At 48.7% G+C, this 25343-nt stretch overlaps 1 protein-coding gene across 2 annotated transcripts; it reads left to right on the top strand.

The window, feature by feature from the left end:
- Positions 1–536: 536 nt before the first annotated feature.
- Positions 537–24934, top strand: TARS2 (threonyl-tRNA synthetase 2, mitochondrial). 2 transcript variants are annotated; one of them, XM_035098647.3, is made up of 18 exons: positions 537–2020; positions 3343–3533; positions 4232–4355; positions 5709–5833; positions 8343–8460; positions 10857–10921; positions 12367–12445; positions 13395–13541; positions 14048–14146; positions 14761–14927; positions 15060–15222; positions 15630–15767; positions 16122–16199; positions 16927–17027; positions 20102–20206; positions 21394–21466; positions 22641–22755; positions 24300–24934. In XM_035098647.3, exons 1-18 carry the CDS (start codon positions 1955–1957, stop codon positions 24446–24448), a joined length of 2103 nt encoding a protein of 700 aa, XP_034954538.3. In that variant the 5' UTR covers positions 537–1954; the 3' UTR covers positions 24449–24934. The 2 variants fall into 2 exon arrangements, 1 of the variants encoding a protein (XP_034954538.3); XR_004691469.3 differs by lacking the exon at positions 21394–21466 and having other exon boundaries at positions 1404–2020.
- The last annotated feature ends 409 nt before the right edge of the window (positions 24935–25343 follow it).

Here is a 25343-nt window from a genome sequence, read left to right on the forward strand (position 1 = left end):
GCCGGCCCACCCTCAAGGGAAGATGAGGTGACCACTGCAGGTGGCTGGATTCACAGGGGCAGAAGATTGCAATGTAATCTTTTCATTTCAGGGAGGGAAGAAACACCATCTAGTGCAGGGGTCCCCAAACTACGGCCCCCGGGCCGGATGCGGCCCAATCGGCCTTCCAATCCGGCCCGCGACGACTCCCGCCGCCCGCTGCCGCCGCCCGCTCTCACGGCGCGCGGCGCAGCGACGATCTAAAAAATCGGCAAAAAATCGCCGAAAATCCTTTGTGCGCATGCGTATGGGCCTCTCCCGACCCGGAAGAGGTCATTTCTGGTGCACTTCCGGGTCGGGGGAGGCCCATACGCATGCGCACAAGCGATTTTTGGCGATTTTTTCCCCGCCCGTGTGCGTGTGCGCATGCGCACGGGCGCGCACTCCCCCGCCCTCCGGCCCGCTGCGCGCGCACTCCCCTGCCCTCCGGCCCACCGCGCGGTCGGCGCGGCGGGCACCGGCCCGCCGCGCAGAAAGTCTGGGGACCCCTGATCTAGTGGTTCGTCTCGGGTGCCAAAACGTTTTGGGCCAGACCTGGCACAGTGGAAGGGAGTCAAGGATATGCACTTAACTCTCCTACTGGAAAAAAGTGGAATTTAAGAGGATGCCCTTGGCCAAATCCTGCTCATTCTATGAATTGCTCATTGAAAAGACATTGGGATCCAATTCATACTTGGATGCTTAATTTCTAACATGTGATTTTAATGCTTAAATAAGCCTTTTCTGCCTTTTGTATGTGCACACTGATAATCTGGTTTATAGGATTTTATGGAGCTGCTAGGGGGATATGGGATCATGACCTTTTTTCCTGTCAGGAACACCTGGGCCCTTGAATCAGCAGCCTAACAGGGTTCGTATGTAGTGTTAGTCATACTTTTGAGTAAACCCACTGAAAAAAATGGACATGGTAGAATTCAGTTGGGCACAATTCAAAGCTTGCCCCTTTCCCTATCATGGATAGGCAGTGTTAGAAGCTGCACATATTGAATTTCCACCTCCTACAGTACTTAAATGAGACAGGAAAAAAATTACTTTATTTAGAACACTGGTTATCCTACATATGTTTTAAATAAATAAAGGCATTAAAGACCTTTAAATACTGTAGGGGAGGTGGAAATACAACCAAGGCAGCTTTTCCCGAACTCTACCTATCAGGCTGAAAGCTGCATGCTTTATGCCTGTTACGCAGAAATTGGCTGGTTATGTTTTGGTTTTAATTGCAACATGCAGTTCACTGTATGGCCACAAAATTCCTTTGCAGCTAGACTGTGTTTTGCCCTAAGCGTTCCCTGCCAACACTAGGGCCATGCCTACTGGGTTGCCAACTTTTCAACTGGCCGCTGCAGCTATGCAGCTTGACAGACATCGTTCAGCATGGTTAAAGCGTGCTCATCACCTGCATGCAGTGAGGGGAGCCTTTCCCCTTAGTACCCTACACACAAATGCTGCCGGCAAAGGGCACAAGAGAGCATATCTGTTTCTGGTCAACTGGCAACCTCGCGTGCAAGCCTGCGATCCAAGAAACCCTTCTTAGTTTGCAGGAGAATCGGTGGCTGCAGAATTTCATTTCTCCGTCTGGCTTGTCGCGTTGATCGGGGTGGGGTGGGTGGGTGGGAAGGTGGGCGGAACTTCATATACTCGAGTCCTTGTTTCAGGAGGGGAGGGGGAAGGAAACTTCTTCCAGGGGGAGGAAGCCTATTGGCCAGCTAGACTACCAATCCGCGTTCTCTTCCTCTTTGCAGAGGCGGCCAATCGGCGCGCGCGGAGTCCCAAGCAAGCGGCTACTGTTCCCGGTTCGCAGTTTGCAAGGTGGAAAGGGATGCTGGAGCGGCTTTTGCAGAGGGTGCAACTGGCATGAGGGGACCCGGCGGTTTCCCACGTGGGAACTGAGGACTTGGCACGGGTTTCCTAAAAGATGAAGGTCCTTTGGCCTTGGAGGAAGATCTGGGCTGGGAAGAGCCATCTCTGCAGGCTGTACAGGGTCTGTTGATAGTCTTCTTAATTTAAATGTATTTATTTTTCTCAGTCTCCTCTTTTTGGAGGAGTCCCCTCCTTTTCTCAGTCTTCTCTTTTTGGAATCCTATTTTTCTTGTGCTGTTGTTTTTCTGTCCAGCAGGCAGGCTTTCAACGGGGGAGGCCTCCCATCTGCCCCAGGAATAGAGCCAGATTTTTTTGTCTGTTGTAGCAGGTTCTTCAAAGTTCTGGCACTTTCAGATTTAAGTGAATGACGAAGGCAAGACCATCTGGCCTGAACTTGGCCGTTCCTTAACGTTGCTTTCAGGACAATGCTGCGTAGATAAACACATTGCAAAGCGATACAACATAATGAAGCATCTCTGAACATGCACAGAGTGCAACTGTGGCATTTCCCCCTACTGCTGGGAATGAAGAAGCATGGTTGTAAGGCAATCCCTGGTGTCCAGCGTCACTCCAGATCAGGCACCCCCAAACTTGGGCCTCCAGATGTTTTGGGACTACAACTCCCATCATCCCTAGCTAACAGGACCAGTGGTCAGGGATGATGGGAATTGTAGTCCCAAAACATCTGGAGGGCCGAGTTTGAGGATGCCTGCTCCAGATAAAACAGTACTTTCTTCCCTTAACAACCTTTGGAGCTGATCATCCAGTCTCCCCATCCCAAACTTTAAATGTCATTGCTTTATGATTGTGCTCCCATACATTTGCAACACACCCAATTGGGGCTTGCTAAATGAAATGACTAGGTGCCAGATGCCCTGCTGTGGCATCTCTGTACAAGTTGTGGATCCTTTGAAGGCAAGCTCCCGTCAGTAGGTGCTGTTTATTTTTCCTCTATCCTGGGAGCATCTGATGTGCCCTCGAGTGTCTGACTGAGTGCTGAATTGCCGTTCTGGGTGCCCCACTTGAAACTTGTTTTTGGAGACAGGGCAGGCGTCTGTATATCAGTCTCTCTTTGAGTTGGCAGTTGCCACACTGACACTCCTAACTGGTATAAAAGGGAGCCTGCTGCCTCCAGATTTATATGCTACTGGTTTTGGGGAGAAAACTGCTCCAAGGCTTTGCTTACCCCTTTCCATCGTTCTCAGAAAATTGTACCATTTCCCCACAAACCAGTCTTCACTTTCCCCTCAACAGAACTATGTTGGCTGTAGTACCTGGAGTGTTTTTTTTCCAGTCCTGTAACACATATTACATTGCTAGATTTGCTGCCATCTTCTGTTTTAACATGGGTCTTGTCAGTCATTCTGCGTTTTGAAAGTGGCCGTTTCCCTAAGGCAAGGACAAAATTCACAGTGATTTACTCTGTCATTTGTTCTGCTGTAGGCAGGTGCCCTTCCTTCCCACATCTCTGAGCGCCTGGCGTTTTACGAGAAGCTAAAAGCTGCTACGGCTGAACAATGCGCCGAGCGGAGCCACAAAAACAGCCGGCCGATCCGGATTTCCCTACCAGGTGGCAGTGAAATAAACGGGGAGGCCTGGATGACCACGCCGTATCAAGTGGCGCTGCAGATCAGGTGCGTGTGTTAGATGTTCGCTATGTGCTTTCTTCAAATGTGGTTCCTCTTGAACACTTTATTTTTTTAAAAGCAAAATGTTTTGGGCAAAGGGTTGGCAGCTCTGAGATATGAACAGAGATGTGTGACTCAAAAAATGTCCTTCACTTTTAAAAACATATCCCTAGGAGATGGGTAATATTTGATGTTTTTTGAGATGCGCAGGGGTTCCCCCTGAGTTGATGGGAGTTGTCGTTCAGCATCATCTGGAGGTTCAGCAACTTTGGCCTTCTTAAGGCTTAGCAAGCTCTTCTTTAACTCAGAATCTGAAAGCTTGTGATTCACTGGAAGGGCCATAGCTCAGGGATAGAGCATCTGTTTTGCAAGCAGACAGGTCCAGGTTCTATCTCCAGGCAGGACTGGGGAAAGAGCCCCCCTGTGAGATGCTAAGGAACGTCTGCCTGTCAGTGTGAACAGTACTGAACTAGGTGGACAGATAGTCTGGCTCGCTACAAGGCAGCTTCCAGCTTCTGCCTTTGGGGGGGGCAATCTTCATGCCTTAAAAATAATAATATGTTTCTACACCGCTTAGAGACACTTAATATCAAGCAGTGCAGAAGTACCTAAAATAAATAAAAATAAATATCTGGTCCATGTCTCCTTGTGGTTGCAAGGCAGTTACCAGTCAGATGTGTCCTAACCTCCCACTGCTCTTGCAGCCGGAGTCTGGCCCAGGGTGCTGTGGTGGCACGGGTGAATGGGAGCCTACATGACCTGGATCGCCCGCTGGAGGGCGATGCCAGCTTGGAGTTTGTGGATTTCGAATCTCGGGATGGGCAGGCGGTGAGTACCCAGAGGAGTTTCGCTTGTGCTCCTTCGGAAGAGAGGGAAGGAAGCTGCTAAATCCTGACCGGCGTTTAGCGAGCAAGCACGGAAAAGGGCTCCTGTCCCCTTCCAGGTACCAGAACTTCTGGGGGATGGAATCGAGGTTCAGCACGGCCAGGCACCCCTATTCCGCATTGGCTGTGCCCACCAGCTCCTCCACAGGGAACTGGCGTGTGGCCCAAGCAGCAGGATTGAACCCTCTTGTCACCAGCTGATAAGCAGAGTGTTCATATAAATTCTGTGAATTTATATTAATACTGTATTTGAAAATAAATAAAAATAATTTTCCCCACATTGCCTTGTGGATTGCGGGGGGGGGGGGGGGCGGGGGTAGGCAGGGAGAAGAGAAAGAGCCGCCCTCCCTGGCCAAGAAATGGGTTCCTCAGACCCTGCACTACAGGAAGAACAGCTTTTAAAAAGGAGCTTTTTGGTGGGTAATAGGCGTGTGATTGGCAATGAACTAAATGGGGCTGGTCGCCTGCATCAAACCTTAGCTTGTGAGCTTCAGGGGCTTGTAGAGGAAGGCTGCTTGTCAGCTTGAACCCAAGCTGCGTCTCGTTGCCAGTGTTCCAGGAGAGGATGCTTTCAGGAGGAATGTCCGGGTGGGCGGCCGCCTCTTTCTGGGTGCTGTGGTCATTCTTGCCAGGAAAGTCCAGTCTGGTGACGTTGCTCTGTAGATGAAGGCAGAAAGAGCTCCCCTCCAGCCCTCCTTCCTCAGGCTCCTGGGGGTGTCATCCTTTCGGAATTATATTGGGCTTCTTCCTAGCTCCTTGCATGATGGTTGGAAGATTTGGGACAGAGAAGAGGAAGGACTTCCTCACACAGAGCACAGATAAACTATGGGATTCGTTCCCATGAGACATAATGATGGCCAACAACTTAGATTTGAAAGAGGGTCAGGATGATTCAGAGAGGAGGAGGAGGAGACTGCCAAGGACTACCAGTGTCAAGGACTGTTCTTCCTCTACCGTCAGAGACAGTAAATGCCTCTGAACAATACCAGTTGCTGAGAATCACAAGTGGTGAGAGGGTTGGCGTTGCACTCAGGTCCTGCTTGCAAGCTTCCCATTGGGGCATCTGGTTGGCCACTGCGAGGACAGGATGCTGGGCTAGGTTGGCCACCTTTGGCCTGATCCAGCAGCCAGTCTCTTTTGATATTCTTATAATAATAATATTCTCCCTTGGTTTGTTTTGACCATTGTCCTCGGGTTGCCTCTCCAAATGGGGAGGGGGGCAGTGTTGCTGTCTTGGGAAGGAGCCCGGAGTTCCAGCGTACCTAACTAGACCTCTCCCCAAATTTCTCTTTGCCAGCTTTTCTGGCACTCCAGTGCCCACGTTCTAGGAGGTGCCGCCGAGCATTTCTACGGTGCCTACCTGTGTCATGGACCCAGCACTGAAAATGGCTTCTTCTATGACATGTATTTGGATGAGGAAAGGTCAGTTGGAAGGGCGATGGCGGGGAGTGTGGTTGAAAAGATGCGACTGAAAAGGAAAAGGGGACGGAGAGGGCAGAGGAAAACAGCAGGTGCAGGCTGTAGTTCTTCAGGCTACAGAGTTCTTGTAACAACTGGTTGGAATGTAAAGAGCTCACAGAGAGTTGGAAGTTAAAGTCCCTGGTCTCTCGACTGAGCTGCTGGAGAGGCCCTGCCTTCCCTCTCTCAAGTGAAAGGGATACATGGCTCAGTAGTAGAGCCCTTGCTTGGCATGCAGTGGGGCCTGAGTGGTTTTTGCGGGTAGGGCAGGGAATTTCCTGTGTCTGAAACCCTGGAGAGACTGCCAATCACTGTTGACTAGTGGTGGCCAAACTCGGCCCTCCAGCTGCTTTAGGACTACATTTCCCATCATCCCTGACCACTGGTCCTGTTAGCTAGGGATGATGGGAGTTGTAGTCCCAAAACAGCTGGAGAGCCGCGTTTGGCCACCGCTGCTGTAGACAATAATGGTTCAAGGCTCTGATGTGTGGTATAAGGCGGTTCCCTCTGTTCCTAATTAAATTAAGCCTTGCTTTCGGAGCCATAAAGGCTGCAGACTTTGATTTATTTTTAGGGAACAGCTGTAGCTCAGTGACAGAGCTCCTGCTTTGGATGCGGAATGCCCCAGGTTCAATCCCTATTGGCGTCTCCATGTAGGAAGGGAACGCCCCCTGCCTGAAACCCCCGGGGAACTGCTCCAAGTCAGTTATTATAACCCTATTATAAGAACAGGTTGCAAGTGGACATCTATGCAAAATCCTTTCTAAAGGTTGTGTGTGTTTTGTGATTGCGGTGTTTCGTTACATCCCACCTGCTTCCCTTTGGGGGGTGGGATGGAAGGAAGTGAATATATAAAATACGGAAATGATTTCTACCACCAAAGGGCTGACCTGGGTTGCAATGGAGCAGAGTACGCTCCTTGGGAAAAATAGGCAGAAGTCAGCCTAATCCAGAGCTAGATGTGACAACGGCCTGACTTGGTATAAGCCACCTTCCTGGGTTCCCATTTAAACCATCCCTTTATTCAGAAACATGAGGACTGGAATCTTAATTTTATTGCTTAGAGCCAGGGCTGAAGCTCAGTGGGAGATTACCCACGGTGCATGCAGAAGGCTCCAGGTTCAGTCTCTGATCGAGCTGGGAAGGACTCCCTGCCTGAAGCACCGGAGACACATTGCTGCCAGTCAGTGTCAACAGCATTGTGCTAGACGCACCCTCCTGATCTGGCTCGGTACAGTGGTACCTTGGTTCTCAAACTTAATCTGTTCCGGAAGTCCGTTCCAAAACCAAAGTGTTCCAAAACCAAGGCGCGCTTTCCCATAGAAAGTAATGCAAAATGGATTAATCCGTTCCAGACTTTTAAAAACAACCCCTAAAACAGCAATTTAACATGAATTTTACTATCCAACGAGAGCATTGAGCCATGAAATGAAAGCAATAAACAATGTACTGCAGTCACACAATCAATCAGTCAGTAGCTGAACTGGGTTCCACGCAGTCACAAAAGCAAAACAAAAAGAGCGGCTAAAACAAAAACGCAAAATAAATAGCAAAAAACAGACAGGCCTCAAAACGGAAGTGTGGCACTCAAATTGGAAGCGTAACACTCAGAACAGAGCACATTCGGCTTCCAAAAAAAGTTTGCAAACCAGAACACACACTTCCGGGTTTGCAGTGTTTGGGTTCCAAGTTGTTTGAGTACCAAGGCGTTTGAGAACTAAGGGACCACTGTATATGGCAGCTTCACATGCTCCTTTTAATGTGTTAATTGCTTTTGAGATTTTGTCGTTGAAAAAAGAGAGGCAGGAGAGGCATGTGGTGCATGAGATATTGAATGTGAAAAAAAAATCTCATTCTGAAAGAGGTCTGTGTGTGTGCACGCACACACACTTTTTTGCCTTCCACAAATGAATTGGCCTGTAGGACTTCCTCAATTCCGTGGGTGTGCGTGTTACACCTCTATTGTCCACTAGGTGTCGCCACTGGTCAAGCAATGACTTTTCTATACTGTACAGTACTGAGAAATTTTGCTAGTCCCTGAAACTTCTTTCCAAATCCCCCTGATGATTTAATCTCCAAATCATCATAAAGTTTGACTTAGGCAGAAGACTTGCAAGGGTTGCTGAAGGTGAGGGGGGGAGCTTTGTGAGCGTCAAAAAATGGCAGACAGGATAACAAAGCCTTAATCTCCAAAGTTTCTAAGATCAAACAAGCAGGGAAGTAAATAAACTTGATTAGCAGCAGTCTGCAACATATCCAGGGACAAAGGTTGTCTGGTCCACAGAACTGGCTGGTCCGAATCAAGAGTTTATCTTTCTGACTGTTGGTTAGGTATCAAAACTTTGAAGATCAGGGCTTTTATGACCCTCTTTGTCATTTTGGGTCCGCCTGGGCTGCCTATAATTGTTTGACATTATCTGTTGACGTCTCCACATTTCCTGTAAAGAGCTTTTCCTTTTCTTCATCTTCACAGGACTGTGTCCAGTAAAGACCTGCCAGTCCTGGAGGAAATCTGCAAGGAGATAATCTCCAAGAACCATCCCTTTGAACGGCTGGAAGTGTCTCGAGAGGATCTGATGGAGCTCTTTAAGGTGCAAACTCCAAAGAATGTCAGAAGAGCCCTCCGTCATTTCATAGAAAGACAAAATAAAAAGAAGCTTAGAATTATTTAGTTAAATGCCAGGGCCTCTGCCTTGCCAGTGACATAACTGGATTTTGTCTTTTAGGAGACATCTGAAGGCAGTCCTGTTTAGGGAAGCTTTTAATGTTTAATAGATTATTGTATTTTTCTGTTTTGTTGGAAGCTGCCCAGAGTGGCTGGGGAAACCCAGCCAGATGGGCGGGGTATAAATAATAAATTATTATTTTGTTGTTGTTGTTTAGTCGTTTAGTCATGTCTGACTAATATATTATTATTATTATTATTATTATTATTATTATTATTATTATTATTATTATTTTGCACCTGAAACCAAGATGAGTGAGGATGGCAAGAGTGTTCAGGAAGGCAACATCTTCTGGACAAGCACTATGTTAGGAGTACAAGAAGGACAAGAAGAAAAATAGTTTAATGCTTAGTAAAATGTGACATATTTGTCTCCTGAGTTGAGGCCATGGTTGTCCAGAAGTTATCGAATTGCTAGCCCATTTCTAGTTTGAGATCTGGTGCTCCCTGATGTTCATGGATTGGAACTGTTGTTGACATCCTTGACTACTAACTATGGTGGAATCTTGCAGCAACATCTGAGCTGCCACAGATGTTCCACACCTTAGTTGTCATGGGGAATTCTTCCCTTTGCTTTCCTATCCTACTGGAATTTCCACTCCTGAAAATGTTGTGGCTGTGAAAATTACTAAAATGGCTGGCAACAGGTTCTTCGAGCTTTTCCTTCTGTTTTTGTTTTGATGGCCTGGTTTCTGAAACAGGTGCAAAGTTGTCTACAATTCCTGGAAGTTGACTGCAGTTTGTGGCATCTGCTGCCACAGGATGCACCAATGAACCAGAGGATTTAGTGTAGCTTTTAAGAGGGCATTAAGCCAGTTTCTGAAGAGCTGCCTGTCAGTGGCTATTAGTCAACTGAACCTCCATGTTCAGAGGCTGTCTATCCCAGTTGTTGGAGACATAAACATCTGCATTCCAGCCTCTTTGGGGGCCTCCCAGAATAATTTGTTTGGGCTTTTGTGGGGAAACAGAACGATGGCCTAGTTCAGCCTTCCCTGGGCTCATACCCTACAGATATTTTGGACTACAGCTCCCATCATCCTTAGCCAACACAGCTGTGCTAGTATGTGGTTGGGGAGAGCTGTAGTCCAAAAGATCTGGAAGGCACCAGAAGGCATGGGGAAAGGCTGGGCTTGGTGGCCGATTTTTAGAAAAAGTGCAGGGTTCCTCTTGCATATCCCTCTTGGATATGGGAGCATAGGTGCAAACTCACCGTCAGGCATAGCCTTCAAAATACACAGATCCATTTGACTGGTTTATCTAGAGTGTTGCATTTGCAAAGAAATTCCATGCTTGACAGGATTAGAGGGGTTGTATCCAATGCAGTGCTAAGTTAAAGTCACTTAGCCGTATACTTGACGTGTTTCACAAGAGAACATGTAAATAGGTTGCTGGTCACTTGTGTTGAACGATAGATTGTGTAATCTGTTGTGCAACGAGTTTCCACTGGCACAGCTTGTTGTGCTGAATTGCCCTTGCACTAGCAGAGAGAGAATACAACCCCGAGCCTTCAGGTCTAATGGCAGGATGCCATTCATGCAACAGTAGAGAGAGCCTTGAAGGACAGCCTTCACCTATGTATTTTCAATGAACCTGCCCAGGTCTAAGTATCTGCAATTAAGGTCCACCTAGGCTGTTGAACACAAGGAACGGGGCCTTTTCAGTGACGGCCTTACATTTCTTAGGCTTCCTCCCAAAGGAGAGGTGTTGCTCCCTCCCGTGCTTTGCTTTTAAGTAGGTTCTTTCGACCCACTTCTTACTTAAATGATGAGCTGTGTTTTGTATATTGGGATTTTTCCTCACTGTTTTGGAACTAATAAGGGCTTTTAAGTAGTGTGGGTTGTTTCAAACAGCTAGTAAGATTTCAGTTCTCATGGTTCTGATTAATAGGCCAGTTTAAATAGGACTAGAGGAAGCTGCCATTTAATGAGTCAGACTCATGATCCAACAGAGGTTCTTCCAGGGGTTTCAGCCTTACCTGGAGATGTCGGGGATTGAATCGGGGGACTTCTGCACGCAGGCCAGGTGCTCTGCCACTGAGCTACATGCCCAGCAGCTTTGGGTTGAGCATTCAGACTAATTTTCTTCTTTTGGAAAGTGTTCAGGGAAGTGGGGTTTTCGGTGGTGTGGTTGCAGGATGGATAGAACACCAGAGGAGCTGGCAGGATCAGGCCAGTGGCCCACCTAGTCCAGCACCCTTTTTCCTCACAGTGAACTATTGCAAAACTTCCTTGATGGTTATTGGCTCTTTCTTTGCCCTTCCAGCACAACAAATTCAAACTTCAGATTATCAACGAAAAGGTGACATCTCCGACTGCCACCGTGTACAGGTGAGAGAAACCCTTGACTCTGGACATGCACAGCTGACCTGCAGTTGTTGCCTCCTTTTGAGAGGTGGGTGGCACTGTGGTCTAAACCACTGAGCCTCTTGGGCTTGCTGATCAGAAGGTGGGCAGTTCAAATCCCCATGAAAGGGTGAGCTCTCATTGCTCTGCCCCAGCTCCTGCAAACCTAGCAGTTTGAAAGCACAAAGTGCAAGTAGATAAATAGCTACTGCTGCAGCGGGAAAATAAACAATGTTTCCATGCGCTCTGGTTTCCGTCACTGTGTTCCATTGCGCCAAAAGCAGTTTAGTCCTACTGGCCACATGACCCGGAAAGCTGTCTGTGGACAAACGCCGGCTTCCTCAGCCTGAAAGCGAGATGAACGCCACAACCCCATAGTCTCCTGTCCTCACAGTGATCAACTTAATTCCCCAATGGGCTCCTCTTCTTGTAGTAAAACCCTTTAGGGGCATCGGTGTAAGCAACATTGCCACCTAGCCCTTTAACAGACCAGTTGCGATCGCCACAGCGTCAATGCTCCTGTTGTTCTAATTTTTTGTGAAGTTATATTTCTTAAAGAGCTATTTATATTTTAAAAAACAAAAGCCTCAAGGCATCTTAAAGCAGGTTAAAATACACAAAATATAAGCCATTTCATAAGTTGTCGTCTTCTTCTTTGGCGATCCCTTGTAGCCGAGTACGATTGTCTTCCATGAACACGGTCTTAGCGGTGTGTCCGTAGGTGACTGTGGAGACCGATTCTGGATCCACACGTCCTTCCACAGTGGGGACATAGGTTTCCGGGTGGGAGTTGATCACGGTGAGGGTTTGCCAAGAGTGCCTTCCTCTTAGCACGTTTCTCCCTTTCGTCCAGAGTTAGAGCGTCTTCAAAACCCATGACACGTTTGTTAAAGGCTGTTCTCCATTTTGAGCATAAGTACGTTTCTGAGCACAATTCAAAGTGTTGGTGCTGACCTTTAAAGCCCTAAACGGCCTCTGTCCAGTATACCTGAAGGAGCGTATCCACCCCCATTGTTCTGCCCTGACACTGAGGTCCAGTGCCGAGGGCCTTCTGGCGGTTCCCTCGTTGTGAGAAGCCAAGTTACAGGGAACCAGGCAGAGGGCCTTCTCGGTAGTGGCACATGCGCTGTGGAACACCCTCCCACCAGATGTCAAAGAGAAAAACATCTGCCAGACTTTTAGAAGACATCTGAAGGCAGCCCTGTTTAGGGAAGCTTTTAATGTTTAACAGACCACTATATTTTAATATTTTGTTGGAAGCTGCTCAGAGTGGCTGGGGAAACCCAGCCAGATGGGCGGGGTATAAAAATATATTATTATTATTATTATTATTATTATTATTATTATTATTATTACACCACCTAAGGAGTCAAAGCATCAGGAATAATCAAGGCCCGAAACTCACCATCTCTCCTCTTTCCTGTCTGCAGGTGTGGGCCCTTCATTGACCTCTGCCGGGGGCCGCACGTCCGGCATACGGGAGAGATCCGTGCACTGAAGCTCCTGAAGGTGGGTGCTAACATCCCATGGGGATCCCTTTTTTGGGGGGCTGAAGAGCTTGGTGCAAATGCTGCAAATCAATAAAATAAAGGGTATTAATAAAGCGTAGCTGTTGTGCAAACATTTTAATGTTTCATATAATCCCCCCCTTTGTATTTATGTTTTTAAGTCACTTGGAGGCTTGTTAGGTAGCAAGTGACCATTAAGTCTTAATAATAATAATAATAATAATAATAATAATAATAATAATAATAATAATAAACAATAATAATATCCCAGGTAGAAATGCCAAAGTTGCGCTAATGTAACAGCTTAAGCAGAGGGGACGCGGGTGGCGCTGTGGTCTAAACCACAGAGCCTAGGGCTTACCGATCAGAAGGTCAGCGGTTCGAATCCCCACGACGCGGTGAGCTCCGGTTGCTCGGTCCCAGCTCCTGCCAACCTAGCAGTTCGAAAGCACATCAAAGTGCAAGTAGATAAATAGGGACCGCTCCAGCGGGAAGGTAAACGGTGTTTCCGTGCGCTGCTCTGGTTCACCAGAAGTGGCTTAGTCATGCTGGCCACATGACCCGGAAAAACTGTCTGCGGACAAACGCCGGCTCCCTCGGCCTATAGAGATGAGCACCACAACCCCAGAGTCGTCTGCGACTGGACCTACAATTCCCACCAACTGGTATTCAGAAGCATTGCTGCCTCTAGCAGTGGAGGCAGAGCACAGCCATCCATGAATTTACCTAAAATCCTCTTTCGAAGCCGTCTTAAGTTGGCCGCCATCTCTGCCTCCTGCGGAAGCCAGTTCCATAGTTTCACTGCACTGCGTGAAGAAAGAAAGGCTTTCTTTTCCCCTGTCCTGAATCTTCATGCATTCAGAAACCCCAGGGGCTTCTTTCTGGACCAGGCAATATTGGGTGCTGGTTTTTTCGTCATTCCTCCCCCCCCCCATTTCTTGGCTTGGCAGAACGCCTCCTCCTACTGGCACGGAGACCCTTCCAAGGAGTCGCTGCAGCGTGTCTATGGCATCTCCTTCCCCAGCTCCAAGCAGCTCACAGAGTGGGAACGGGCTCAAGAGGAGGCTGCCCAGCGGGATCATCGGCGGATAGGCAAGGTGGGATGAAGACCTGTTGGGTCTGGTATAACCTCTGGAAGGAAATGCTTTCCTCCCTCTCTCCCCATGCCCCAAGGGTGGGACAGGGTTTTTTAGCCCGGGTGTGTGTGTGTCACATTCCTTTACGAACAAGCACCTGTAAAATATATATTGTTGCACTGACCTCCCGCCTTCCTGCTGAATAGCTCAAGGTGGTTGTATCTGGTTCTCCCCCATTTTTATCCTCTCAGCACTCCTGCAAGCCTTAGAGCAGGCATAGGCAAACACAGCCCTCCAGATGTTTTGGGACTACAACTCCCATCATCCTCGACCACTGGTCCTGTTAGCTAGGGATGATGGGAGTTGTAGTCCCAAAACATCTGTAGGGCCGAGTTTGCCTATGCCCTGCCATAGAGACAGTGACTGGGCCCAAGGTCTCCTTGTGAGGATTTGAACCCTGGTCTCTTGGATCCTATTCCCCCGTTCTAAACTATTACACCACACAGACTGACTTTGTTCCTCTGCAGGATCAAGAGCTTTTCTTCTTCCATGAACTGAGCCCAGGAAGCTGCTTCTTCCTCCCCAAAGGAGCGCACATTTACACAACTCTCATGGACTTCGTTAAGGTGCGCTCTGCTTCCTAATCCGTCGTTTCTCAAATGTTGCAGATCAGAGTGTTTGCCTGTGTGTGACTTACGTTCAAAGATCAAAGCTGGTCTCTGATGCCACACATTGTTTGAGGCAGACAATCTAAGTTCATCCTTCCCTGGCTAAGTATCAGAAACAGTCCGTGGAATGACAATTCAAGTTGACTTTAGACCCTGTGTCCATTATTGATATATACAATGCAAAGATGCTTCCCTGTACAGCGCGGCCAGGATTTTGTATGGTAAGAATTGGAGAAAATCTGAGTCCTGGACCATGAGAATAGGATGGCCAGTTTGAAAAAGACAGTTTCTGCCACTCTTGCCACATCAGCCCATTATATGTGAGCGAAGAGATGCCTGCAAACAACCTAATTTCCTATGCAGACTTTATTAAAAGATGAACCACATAGTCAGCCTATTGGAGCGAGTTTTAAAAGTCAGGAATTTCAAAAAAAGCAAAACGTTTATTATTATTTTGAATGAGCTAGTGCGTGAAGAAAACTAATTTTAACTATCAGCCATGCTGGGGCTGATGCTCCACCTCTTCCTTAATTCTCTGGCACCCCCCTCCCTTTTGTTTTTTGGTTTCCCAGAGTGAGTATCTCAAGCGCGGCTTCTCTGAGGTGATCACCCCCAACATTTACAATGCCAAGCTGTGGGAGGCATCCGGCCACTGGCAGCACTATGCCGAGAACATGTTCTCCTTCAGGGTCGAAGATGAGACCTTTGCCCTCAAGCCAATGAACTGCCCTGGCCATTGGTGAGTTATGAATCAAGCGGGGAAGGGGCAGGGATGGAGGCCGGGGGGGGGGGTATACTCAGCTTGCCCCTATAGCTCTGTTGATGTGCCTTGAGAGGTACAAGCAAGTTCCTCTTCTTTCCATCCACGTAGCCTCATGTTTGGCCACCGCCCCCGATCTTGGAGGGAGCTGCCTCTCCGCCTTGCTGACTTTGGGGTTCTGCACAGAAATGAGCCGTCAGGAGCCCTGACTGGGCTGACGCGGCTGCGCCGGTTCCAGCAGGATGACGCTCACATCTTCTGCTCCATGGATCAGGTGAGGGATGGGGCGATGGCAAGATGCCTGCATGGCTGAACCGAGGGCTCTACCTGTCTCTGTTGAAGCAGTGCTCTGAGACTTCCTTTGTTTCTCCTTTCCCCCTTTTCCTTCTTCTACTTTCCTCCTCTTCTTTTTTGATTTGATTTTTAAAACATTTCTTTTATTCTCGTGTGATATAAAAATAGAATTTGTGTTGGGTATAAACTTTTGTATACCTTTTGATGAGAATCAAGAAAAAGAAAATGTAAAAAAATAAAACGTAAAAGTGTTCTGAGACCAAATGGGCAAAAACTGGAACATCTTTTAAAAGGGAGGAGGGGGTGCCGGGACAAACCAGGAAGGGACGGGATATTATCGCCCCCTATGTCGGTTCTCTTCTCTCTTCCCCCACCCCTCAAATTCAGCTGGAAGGAGAAATTCAAGGCTGCCTGGACTTCCTTCAAGCTGTCTACTCTGTTTTTGGATTCACTTTGCGCTTCTACCTGTCCACCCGCCCCGAGAAATTCCTCGGAGAGCCTCACCTTTGGGATCGGGCCGAGGAGGTAAGAATGAGACCCGCTGCCATTGCCTAGGAGAGCCTATTTTCCCCCCTCCCTGCAAATTGATCAACCTGAGAAGCACTTAATAGCTTTCAATGTTATGTTTCAATCCATATTCACGTGGGTTTTCCCCCTCGCAGTGATGGGAAGGATTAGCTTTGTGTGTGTTCTCGAAACACTTCTCTCCCCCCACCTTTAAAAATATCATTTGTTCCATTCTGTTTGCTGGGCAAACATGCCCTGAGGTCCTTTTTCTACTCGAAGAAGTTACTGTGACCACGTAGGTGGCGGGCGGGCGCTTGCCAAGTGGAAAGCAAGCTCAGTTTCCTGACTCCTCCTTTTTCTCTTTCCTTCCAGCTGTTGGAAAAAAGCCTCCGAGACTTTGGACAGCCTTGGGAGCTCAATCCTGGGGATGGCGCCTTCTACGGGCCGAAGGTCAGTGGGTGGCCCTGCCTGCCAGAAATCCTGGACCGTAAGAAGAGCCCAGGAGCTGGATCCGGCCAAAAGGAACCCACCTAGGCTCTGGTTCTCCCTAGAGCTTGTGGACATCCAGCGAAGCTGATTGTTGCAAAATTCAGAGCAGGTTGAATAAAGCCCTTCTCCGTGCAGTGCAGAGTTAAAACAATGGAACTCTCTCCCACAGGAGGCAGCGATTGCCACCAACTTGGATGGCTCTAAAATTGGACAGGACAAATTCATGGATGGCTGCTAGTCCTGATGGCTCTCCTCTGCTTCCATAGTCATAGAGGCAGCAGTGGTTCTGAATGCCAGTCGCTGGAGACTCCAGAAGAGAAGAGTGTTCTTGTGTCTGAACCCTGCTTGCGGGTTCCCATCAGGGCATCTGGTTGGCGACTGTGAGAACAGGATGCTGGACCCCTTTGGCCTGATCCAGAAGGCTTTTCTTATGTGCTTGTGTTCACAGTAAGAACATAATCCACTCGCCTCACTTCTGAGTCCCAGCGACTGGCATTCAAAAGCCACCTGCCTCCGACAGTCAAGGCGGAACATGCCCATTAGGGTTTATCCCTGACAGCCTTATCCTCTCTGGGTTTTTCTGATCCTCTTTGAACATCGGCCAACAGCACTTGCAGGTCAAAGCTAGTTGAGGCACGTAATGGGTCCTGTTCCTCACAGCGTTCTCTCTGTGTGTGCATTTTCCCAGGTTGATATTCAGATTAAAGATGCCCTAGGCCGGCATCACCAATGCGCCACCATCCAGCTGGATTTCCAGATGCCCATCCGGTTTGATCTCTCATACGTAAGGTGAGCTCTGCTCCAGATAGATAGCCAGGGGGCTTCACATACTTGCCACTCTGCTCCTACTGTCCCCTAAAATTCCCAGGTTGCCTTCTAATTTTCATGCAGGGGGAAGCTGTCTCCTGCCACGCCAGGCCATTACGGTCTAAGGGGAAGGCCCTAGTTCAGTGGGAGAGCATCTGCTCTGCATGCAAAAGGGCCCATGTTCAGTCCCCAGTGGCATCTCCAGGTCAGGCAGGGGACAGACTCCTTTCCCGAAATCCTGGAGAACTGCTGTCACTGAGTGCAGACACTACTGATGTAGATGGGCCAATGGTCTGACTGGGTAGAAGGCAACTTCGGATCTTCCTCCTGGTTCCCCTGGACACCTGTAGCTGTCCAAACTACAATTCCCACCATCCCTGACTGGCTGGGATTTATCCCTGTCCTTGGTCTAGGCTGTCAGGCAGAGTTTTCTGTCGGGTGCCTTGAACAGCCCTACCTGGAGTTGCCTGCCTGGGACCTTCTGCATGCAAAGCAGGTGCTCAACTGCTCAGCTATAGCTATTCCCTTCGAAATAAAGCAAGGTCCCAGTTCTCATGGTTCTGGGGAAAGGGCTGGTTTTCAACAGCATGAAAGGACGCTCAACTCCCAACCAGCCAGCGCAGCTTCCGGTTAGAATTCTTATCATTATCATTATTAAGATTTCTATACCACCCTTCATCACAAGATCTCAGGGCGGTGGTTCACACAGTGAAAATACAAGGTGAAAAGACAAATAAATAGTTAAAACTAGAACCAAAAAAATAATCTGTACTGTCACCCAATAACACCTGGAGAGGCACAGGTTTCCATCGTGGCCCTGCACTAATCGGCAGTGGTTCTGTAGGGTGATGGGGGGGAACCTTTGGCCCTCAAGATGTTGTTGGAGATCAACTCCCATCAGTCCCAGCAAGCATGGCCGGTGGCTGGGGGTGCTGATGAGGGGAGTTGTAGTTCAGCAATGTCTGGTGAGCCACAGTTTCCCCCACCGTCCCTGGAGATGCCATTGGGGATTGACCCTAAGGACCTTCTGCAGGCAAAGCAGACTTTCTGCCACAGAGCTACAGGCTCTTGCCTTTTCAGTTCTTGGCTGAAGTGACTCAGATGCACCTGAGTTTCTTTCCAGACCTGCCAGATTGTGCAAGCAAAACGCGGAGTAAGTTTTTTGCAAATGAACCTGGCACCTTAGCATGCAAAGCATATGTTCCACCACTGGGCTTGCACCCTTCGCTCCCCCCTCCCCCAAAAGCCCTACACTGAGCACAGCACTTTGCCATAGTGTTTAACAGCAAGCAAGAAGCTCAGACATGAGTGCGTAACTTCTGAGAGAGCCAACGCAAAATCTCCACGGCGATTCCGTCAGAGGAGCCTCATCCCTGGGCCTCTTTGAGTGGAAGGTTCCCTTTTCTAACACTCTCCCTCCGCTTCCCTTCCTCACACCCGGCTTTCGCAACTGGTTCTTCCCCCACCCAACCCCTGTCTGACCACAGAACAGGGAAAGAGGAACTGCCTAGGAATGTGAAGGCGCCTTTGTTTTTGCAGCTTTCTGGAGATTGGTTTACAGCTGCAGGAGCTAATCTGCAATCTGCGTGGCACCAGCTATGTGCCAGCCCCAGGTGTCAGACTTGGAAGAACGGGGAAGTGTTTTGCCTGCCAGAGGTCTGACTAACCTTGTTGTAGGGCAAGCTTTTTTGTGCATCTTGGCAAAGATCCCTCTTAGAAATAAGGAATATATAGGTGGGGAGACTGGGGCCCTTCAAAGTACTGGTATTCTATCTATCTGTCTAAAATGAAATTTTGTTCCAGACCTGACGTGGTTTGGTTTGGTTTGGTTTGGTTTGGTTTGGTTTGGTTTGGCGAGGGGTTGAGATCCTTGTTCACCTTCCCAGCAGGAAGTCAGGAATAGTTGCTAGAACAGGGGTCGGCAACCTAAGGCCCATAGGCCGGAAGCAGCCCACGGAGGCCGTTTAACCAGGCCACCTGCTTGGCAAGTCCCTGTGAGCTGCGCTAAACTGGCACAGAGTGGCACAGAGACTCTCTTCCGTGGCTCCAGAAATCACTTGTGTGCATGCCCAGACGCCGGAAATCGCTTCTGCGCAGGTGTGACTTTTGGCGTCCGGGCATGCACAGAAGCGATTTCCGGCGCCGTGGGCATGCACAGAAGCAATTTCTGGTGTCGCGCTGCGCTGGCCCGGCCCACAGAGGATCTCCACAGGAGTGATCCGGCCCATGCTGTAAGCCTTGCCGACCCCTGTGCTAGAATCTGCATGTGAAGGATCCCCGGTTTGACCGCTGACCTCTCTAATTAAAGCTGGGAACATCCCCTGCCTGAAACCCTGAAGAGCAGATGCCGGACAATCTAGACAAATACTGACCAAGCATCTGACTTGGGTATAAGGCAACTTTCCTAAGTCAGCCCTTGATTCAGAACCACAAGGACTGGAATCTTAGCATTATTTAGTGGTAGGATCACATGCTTTGCATGCAGGTTCAATTCCAAGCGGCATTTCCAGGAAGGGATGGGAATGTCTCTTGCCTGAAATCCCGGAAGGCTGCTGCCAGTCAGTGTAGGCGGACCCCAATGATCTGATTCAAGGTATGGCAGCTTCCCGTATTCCTAAACGTGTGCCACCTCCTGCCTTCAGTCACAAATCCACAGGGAAGCTACGGGGCCCACCTGAGCGAAGCTTGCACCCCTGGCCTAGATTACGCAAATGCACTCAGAGCCCACAGGTGCAGGCAGCAGTGCCTCCGAATCCCAGTTGCTGGGAGCCACGGGAGGGGGGGGGAGAGAGCTCTTGTGCTCAGGTCCTGCTTTTGGGGATTCCCACAGGCATGTGATGGTTGACCATGGTGAGAGCAGGAGGCCGGACTAGATGGGCCACTGGCCTGTTCCAGCAGGTCTCTTCTTACCTTCTTAATTTCCGTCATTCCACATAGATTGCAGGGTTGGGGCAGAAACCAGGGTTAGCTTCACCCGAAAGGATCTCAGGAACTTGGAGCGTGCACAGCCCTGAGAGTTCAGGTGCCGACTCCGTGTGTGCTCATGTCCCATACAGCAAAGACGGTGGTTTGGAGGAGAGACCAGTGATGATCCACCGAGCGGTCCTTGGCTCTGTCGAGAGGATGTTGGCTGTCCTGGCGGAGAACTATGGCGGGAAGTGGTGAGTGACCGGGGGGCTGTTGTGCCACCGATCTTCCTTGCTGGGTCTCACCATGCTGCAGGATGAGGTGGTGAAAGCAACTGCAAGTGGAGGCTGCCCTTGTTTGAAAACGTTTCCTCTTGTTCAAATACATATAGATGAAGTTCGTAAAGCGATGGGGAAACTGGATAGGGAAAAGTTTTACCTCCCTCCCTCTCACGTAACGCTAGAAGCTGTGGACACCCAATGAAGCTGGACGATTCAGGACACAAAAGAAAGTCCTTATTGAACCACATAGTTAAACTATGGAACTCCCTCCCACAGGGCACCAACCTAGATGGCTTTAGAAGAGAAGTAGACAAATTCACAGAGGCAAGAGGGCTATCGATGGCTTCCAGCCATGATGGCTATGCTGTGTCTTCACAGATGGAGTCAGTAATAATTTTGAAAACTGGAAACCGCAGGAGGGGAAAGTGCCCTTGGCTCAAATCTTGCTTGCGGGCTTCCTGTTGGGGCTGTTAGAAGTCATTCTGCAAAGAAACAGAAAAGATGATTGTAACTTTAAGAACTGTTTCTGTAAGTTCTGGGTGTGAGTTCTGAGCTGATTAGTTACAGCTGGTGATGAGTTGAGTACAAAAGGAGGAGTGGCAGTTTGAATTTGCCTGCAGAGACATAACACCCACACACTTTATGTTTGTTGTTTTTGTATAGCTAAAATAAATCCATTATTTGAGTGTTTTATGCCAGGCTCATTGTCTTGCGGTTCTGCCATCAGAGAAAACCCGCCTCCAACAGGGGCATCTGGTTGGCTACTTGGAGAACAGGGTGCTGGTCTAGATGGGCCATTGGCCTGATCCACCTGTTTCTTCTTACGTTCTTACAAATAGGCCAGATCGCTCCCTGCTGCTGTGTTTCCACCTGTCAAAGAAAAATCAACAATCGAAATGTCCAACTTTTAAGCAGGCATTGTCCTTGTGGAGCCAGCTATATACTCTCTCCGAGGTTTATTGTGAACAGAAAATGCTGCAATGCGGGGGCAAAAGCAGTCAAAGGATCAGAACCGTGGGTTTTTGTGGAGCTGCGAAAGCTGCTGAGTGTCAGCCATAAAAGTTAATAAATCAGTTGTTCACCCAGGAAGTGGGAGCTGCAGGAGGGGAAGGAAGAATTAGGCTGACTTGAGGGTGTTCTGCTTTCTGCTCTTGTCGCAGGCCCTTCTGGCTGTCCCCGTTCCAAATTATGGTGATCCCTGTTGGCCCAGACGTGGAGGATTATGCCTGCGAGGTGAGAGACAAGAAGAACTAGCAGTCTCCAGAATGGACCTGCCTGTTCATTATGCACAAAGCATTATACGCTGTGAAATCGTGTAAGAAAACAGCGAAGGAAGAAGTATTAGGTGCACAATTCAGCTTTCTAGGAATTTCAGTGCATTTAAAAAATTACTCTAGTCCTCATGGTGTGAAAAGTGTGCCGTAGCAACTTCCACTGAAATCTGGAAAAAGCTGTAGAGGAGGTCAAGAAAGCACCCCACCCCCAAAAAAATCTATCATGGGCAGGACTTCTGTTTAATTGCTTGGCCTCCTTGTAATCATTCCCCGCCGCCCCATGTCTCCTAGTCAAATGTTAAATACTGTTAATAAGTTTCTTGCAATGAAAGGGTTTAAGACACGCAGATGGAAAGGCCTGGAATTGCTTTGCAACTGTTAATAAGTTTCATGCAATGAAAGGGTTTAAGACACACAGATGGAAAGGCCTGGAATTGCTTTACTACAGAATGTTTAGTGTACATAAATATATTTTGTACACTAAGTGTAGCTGCCCTGGAGGGATAGAACTGGGGTGTGTGATTACCAGTGAGGAATGGGCAGAGTAGCCTCCTATGAAGGCCACATCACCTGCTTGGGCAGGGGGGTGGGGCAGCAAATACAGTATTTTTCCATGTATAAGATGGTAATTAGAAATACTAGGCAAAAATTGTGGGTCGTCCTATACACAGATAGCAGAGGGGGTCCGGGCGATTGGTGGCAGCAGCGGGCAGGAGATTGGCATCACTGATTGGGCGTGTGGTTGGTTGCTGCGGCAAGGCCTGCTGACGATAGGCTGTGGCAGTTGGGCGTGTGATTTACGCCAGTGGCGAGGCATGTATGCAATCGGCTGAGGTTGCGTCGAGTGGGGAGGTGAGCTTTTGGTGGCGATCATGCAGACGATTGCGGGTAGGCTGTAGAGCGATTGGCAGTGGTGACCCTTCCAAAAAAAGCTCAACAATTTTGGGCAATTCCCCCCCCCCCCCAATATTTTTTTGTTGCGGTCCAAAAAAATAGGGGTCGTCTTATACATGGGGGCATATTATACACGGAAGAATACAGTGCCTCCTCTTTGCCCACTGCCTCCTTCCAAGCAGAAAGCAGCTGGGTTAACTATTTGACGCTTCTCTCACACACTCTCCCTTGTGTTTCAGGTCCACCAGCTCTTCCACCAGGCAGGATTCATGGCAGACATCAATGCCGACCAAAGCTTGACCCTCAACCGCAAGATCCGAAAAGCCCAGCTGGCCCAGTACAACTTCCAGTTTGGTGAGCTGGCATCTCTGAAAGCGAGTGGAAATAGCCTGCCTTAACCCAGAGTCAGACCAAATTGGTTCATCTAGCTCAGCATTGTCTACACTGACTGGCAGTCTGTTGTTTCAGGCAGGGGGGAGCCATTCCCTATCGTAGGAAGCTACTTTATACCAAGTTGGATCATTGCCCCACCACCACCACCACTCGCTGTCTTGGGTTGATTAAAAGTTTGGGCTATATGCACAATCTGAACTTGTAGAGCTGCAGCAGCCACAAGGGTGAAGAAAAAGCGAAATCTCTGGAGTGGGCTCAGAATCAAGTTCCGAGTTGTTACGCTGTTGGCTATAGGCTTGAAAGTGTAGGGGTAATTTTTTAAAACAAGGGAGAGTATGGGCAACCCTGTTTTATGTCCCCTGATAGCTTGCAATCCATGTAGCCAAGCGGCCTCCTCCAAATCTCCCTGTCTCTTCCTGTTTCTACTCTACTACTTAGATTCTCTACTACAGTCATACCTCATGTTGTGTCTGCTTCAGGTTATGTCTTTTCAAGTTGCGTCCTGCGGCAACCTGGAAATACCGGAATGGTTACTTCCGGGTCTTCTGGATGCGAACGCTTCGAGTTGCGGATGTGCCTCCGGGACAGATTACGTCCGCAATTTGAGGTTCCACTGTACTGCTTAGAATGAAAGTACTTCTTCGTGCAGTGTATAGTTAAACTGTGGAACTCCCTCCCCCAGGAGGCAGTGATGGCCACCAACTTGGATGGCTTCAGAGCAGGATTAGACAAATTCATGGAGGAGGAGGAGAAGCCTATTGATAGCTACTGGCCATGATGGAGAGGCTATGTTGTGCCTCCACAGCTGGAGGCAGCCATGCTTCTGAATATCAGTCACTAGAAAACACAAGGCTGTTGAGCTAGCCTTCTGGACCAACCGAGCTTGCGCAGCGGCTGGGACGATGGAATAAAAACTTGCCCGCAATATCTTTTGCTTCTGTTTATTTTAAGAAATAACCAAACAGCTGCAAAAACACCCTTCTCACCACTCCACACTCCCCCAGCAGAATACAAATCATTTGGTCAGCTTAAATACAGTTTTCAAAATAATCAGTTACCCTATCACATTGCTGCATCACATAACTCCACCACTAATTAGTTACATTGTTAAGATACAGGTGTGCTGAAATGTCAATAGTTCACAGGTGTGCTGCCATGCAAATCATTATTACAAGCACATACCACTGAGTAGCACCGCTGACCACACCAATGTCAAGAAAACCCAACAAAGGCAAGGGAGTGTTAATCTTGTGCTTAGGGCCTGTTTGCGGGTTTACCACAAGCATCAGGGTGGCCTATGAGAACAGGATGCTGGACTAATTGGGCCTCTTTGGTTCAATACAATAGGCTCTTCTGATGTTCTTACAGAGCCTCCAGGTTCAGAGGCTATCAAGATTACAGGGTTCTTAGGGGCATTTGGTCACTGTGAGAACAGGACTCTGGACCTTGATGGGCCATTGGCCTGATCCAGCAGGCTCCTCTTAATCTTATGTTCTTACTTCTAGTGGTCGGCCGGAAGGAGAAGTCCAACCGTACCGTCAACGTCCGTAGCCGCAACAACCACCAATACGGCGAACGGGATTCGCACGAGGTGCTGCGCAGGCTCCACGAGCTCCAGGAAGCTCGTGTAAGAAATGCTGAAGAGCTCTTCTGAAGGAGAGGCGAGACCCCCACCATCAACTTGCCAGGACATCCACAAGTAACAGAAACAACAGCAAAAGCTGTCGGTGTGTGTTTGTGGGTGTGAATCATTTCACAAGTGTCATGCTTTTGGGGCACCTCAAGGTCACAATATGTTTCAAGATCCTTGTCTTCACCCACAGTTTGGAGACTGAGGTCATCTTATCAAGCAAGGAATCCTTGTTTGCTAGAGCTGAACCAGCCCAGGCCGTACATCAAAGCCTCCCCGCTGCCTTCTCTTAACATCCTTCGAAATCTTGCAATTTTTCATTGTTGACTGGCAGAGCAGCATGTACAACAACCAGGCCGCAGAAGAGCAGAACCCACTTTCTCAGAAAAGCTGTTTGTGGAAACGCATTCTTGGAGGGATGCCAAGTTTCTCTCCTTCACGCTGGCCAGTCTGTCTTTCATGGTCACTGCATCCCCTGCGGAGGCTCGTAATTAAAATACCTTTTCTTGAGAGCTTGGCTGGCGGTGTCATTGATTGGTTGGCCTCGCAGCAAACTACTGCATTAGCCCCAGGCAACTTGGCAGGTCGAGGTCGGGGTCAGGCCAAGTTGTTCTTTTCTAAGGATGCGTAAGGTGTGTCTTGTTGACAAGGGATCCCATTGAAACTGGTGCCTAGAGGGGGGGGGCATTTATCAGCAGGTGTGTGTGCAAATTGCTCAGGTGATTCATCTTTGTCGCAGCTGGTTCCCGGAAAGCTGCGGAGGACCCACAGGTGGGAAGGGAAGAGAGAGACGCACACACACCTCTTCACAGGACTGAGTCAACAGCAGCTCAGCTCATAAATTCTACCTTGCCCCCTGCCCCTAATATCCTTCATCAGATGCAAATAGGTCTCTTTAATGGTTATGTGAGTTAATGCA

Source organism: Zootoca vivipara, chromosome 16 (genome assembly GCF_965207765.1).
Source record: "Zootoca vivipara chromosome 16, rZooViv2.hap1.1, whole genome shotgun sequence".
Lineage (NCBI taxonomy): Eukaryota > Metazoa > Chordata > Lepidosauria > Squamata > Lacertidae > Zootoca > Zootoca vivipara.

What these genes read in the sequence shown, in the direction of transcription:
- TARS2 (XM_035098647.3), top strand. Translation starts at nt 1,955, where the DNA reads ATGAAGGTCCTTTGGCCTTGGAGGAAGATCTGGGCTGGGAAGAGCCAT. An exon ending in ATCTGATGGAGCTCTTTAAG is followed by an intron (nt 8,461 to 10,856) that starts GTGCAAACTCCA and finishes TTGCCCTTCCAG; the next exon opens with CACAACAAATTCAAACTTCA. An exon ending in CCAGTACAACTTCCAGTTTG is followed by an intron (nt 22,756 to 24,299) that starts GTGAGCTGGCAT and finishes TCTTACTTCTAG; the next exon opens with TGGTCGGCCGGAAGGAGAAG.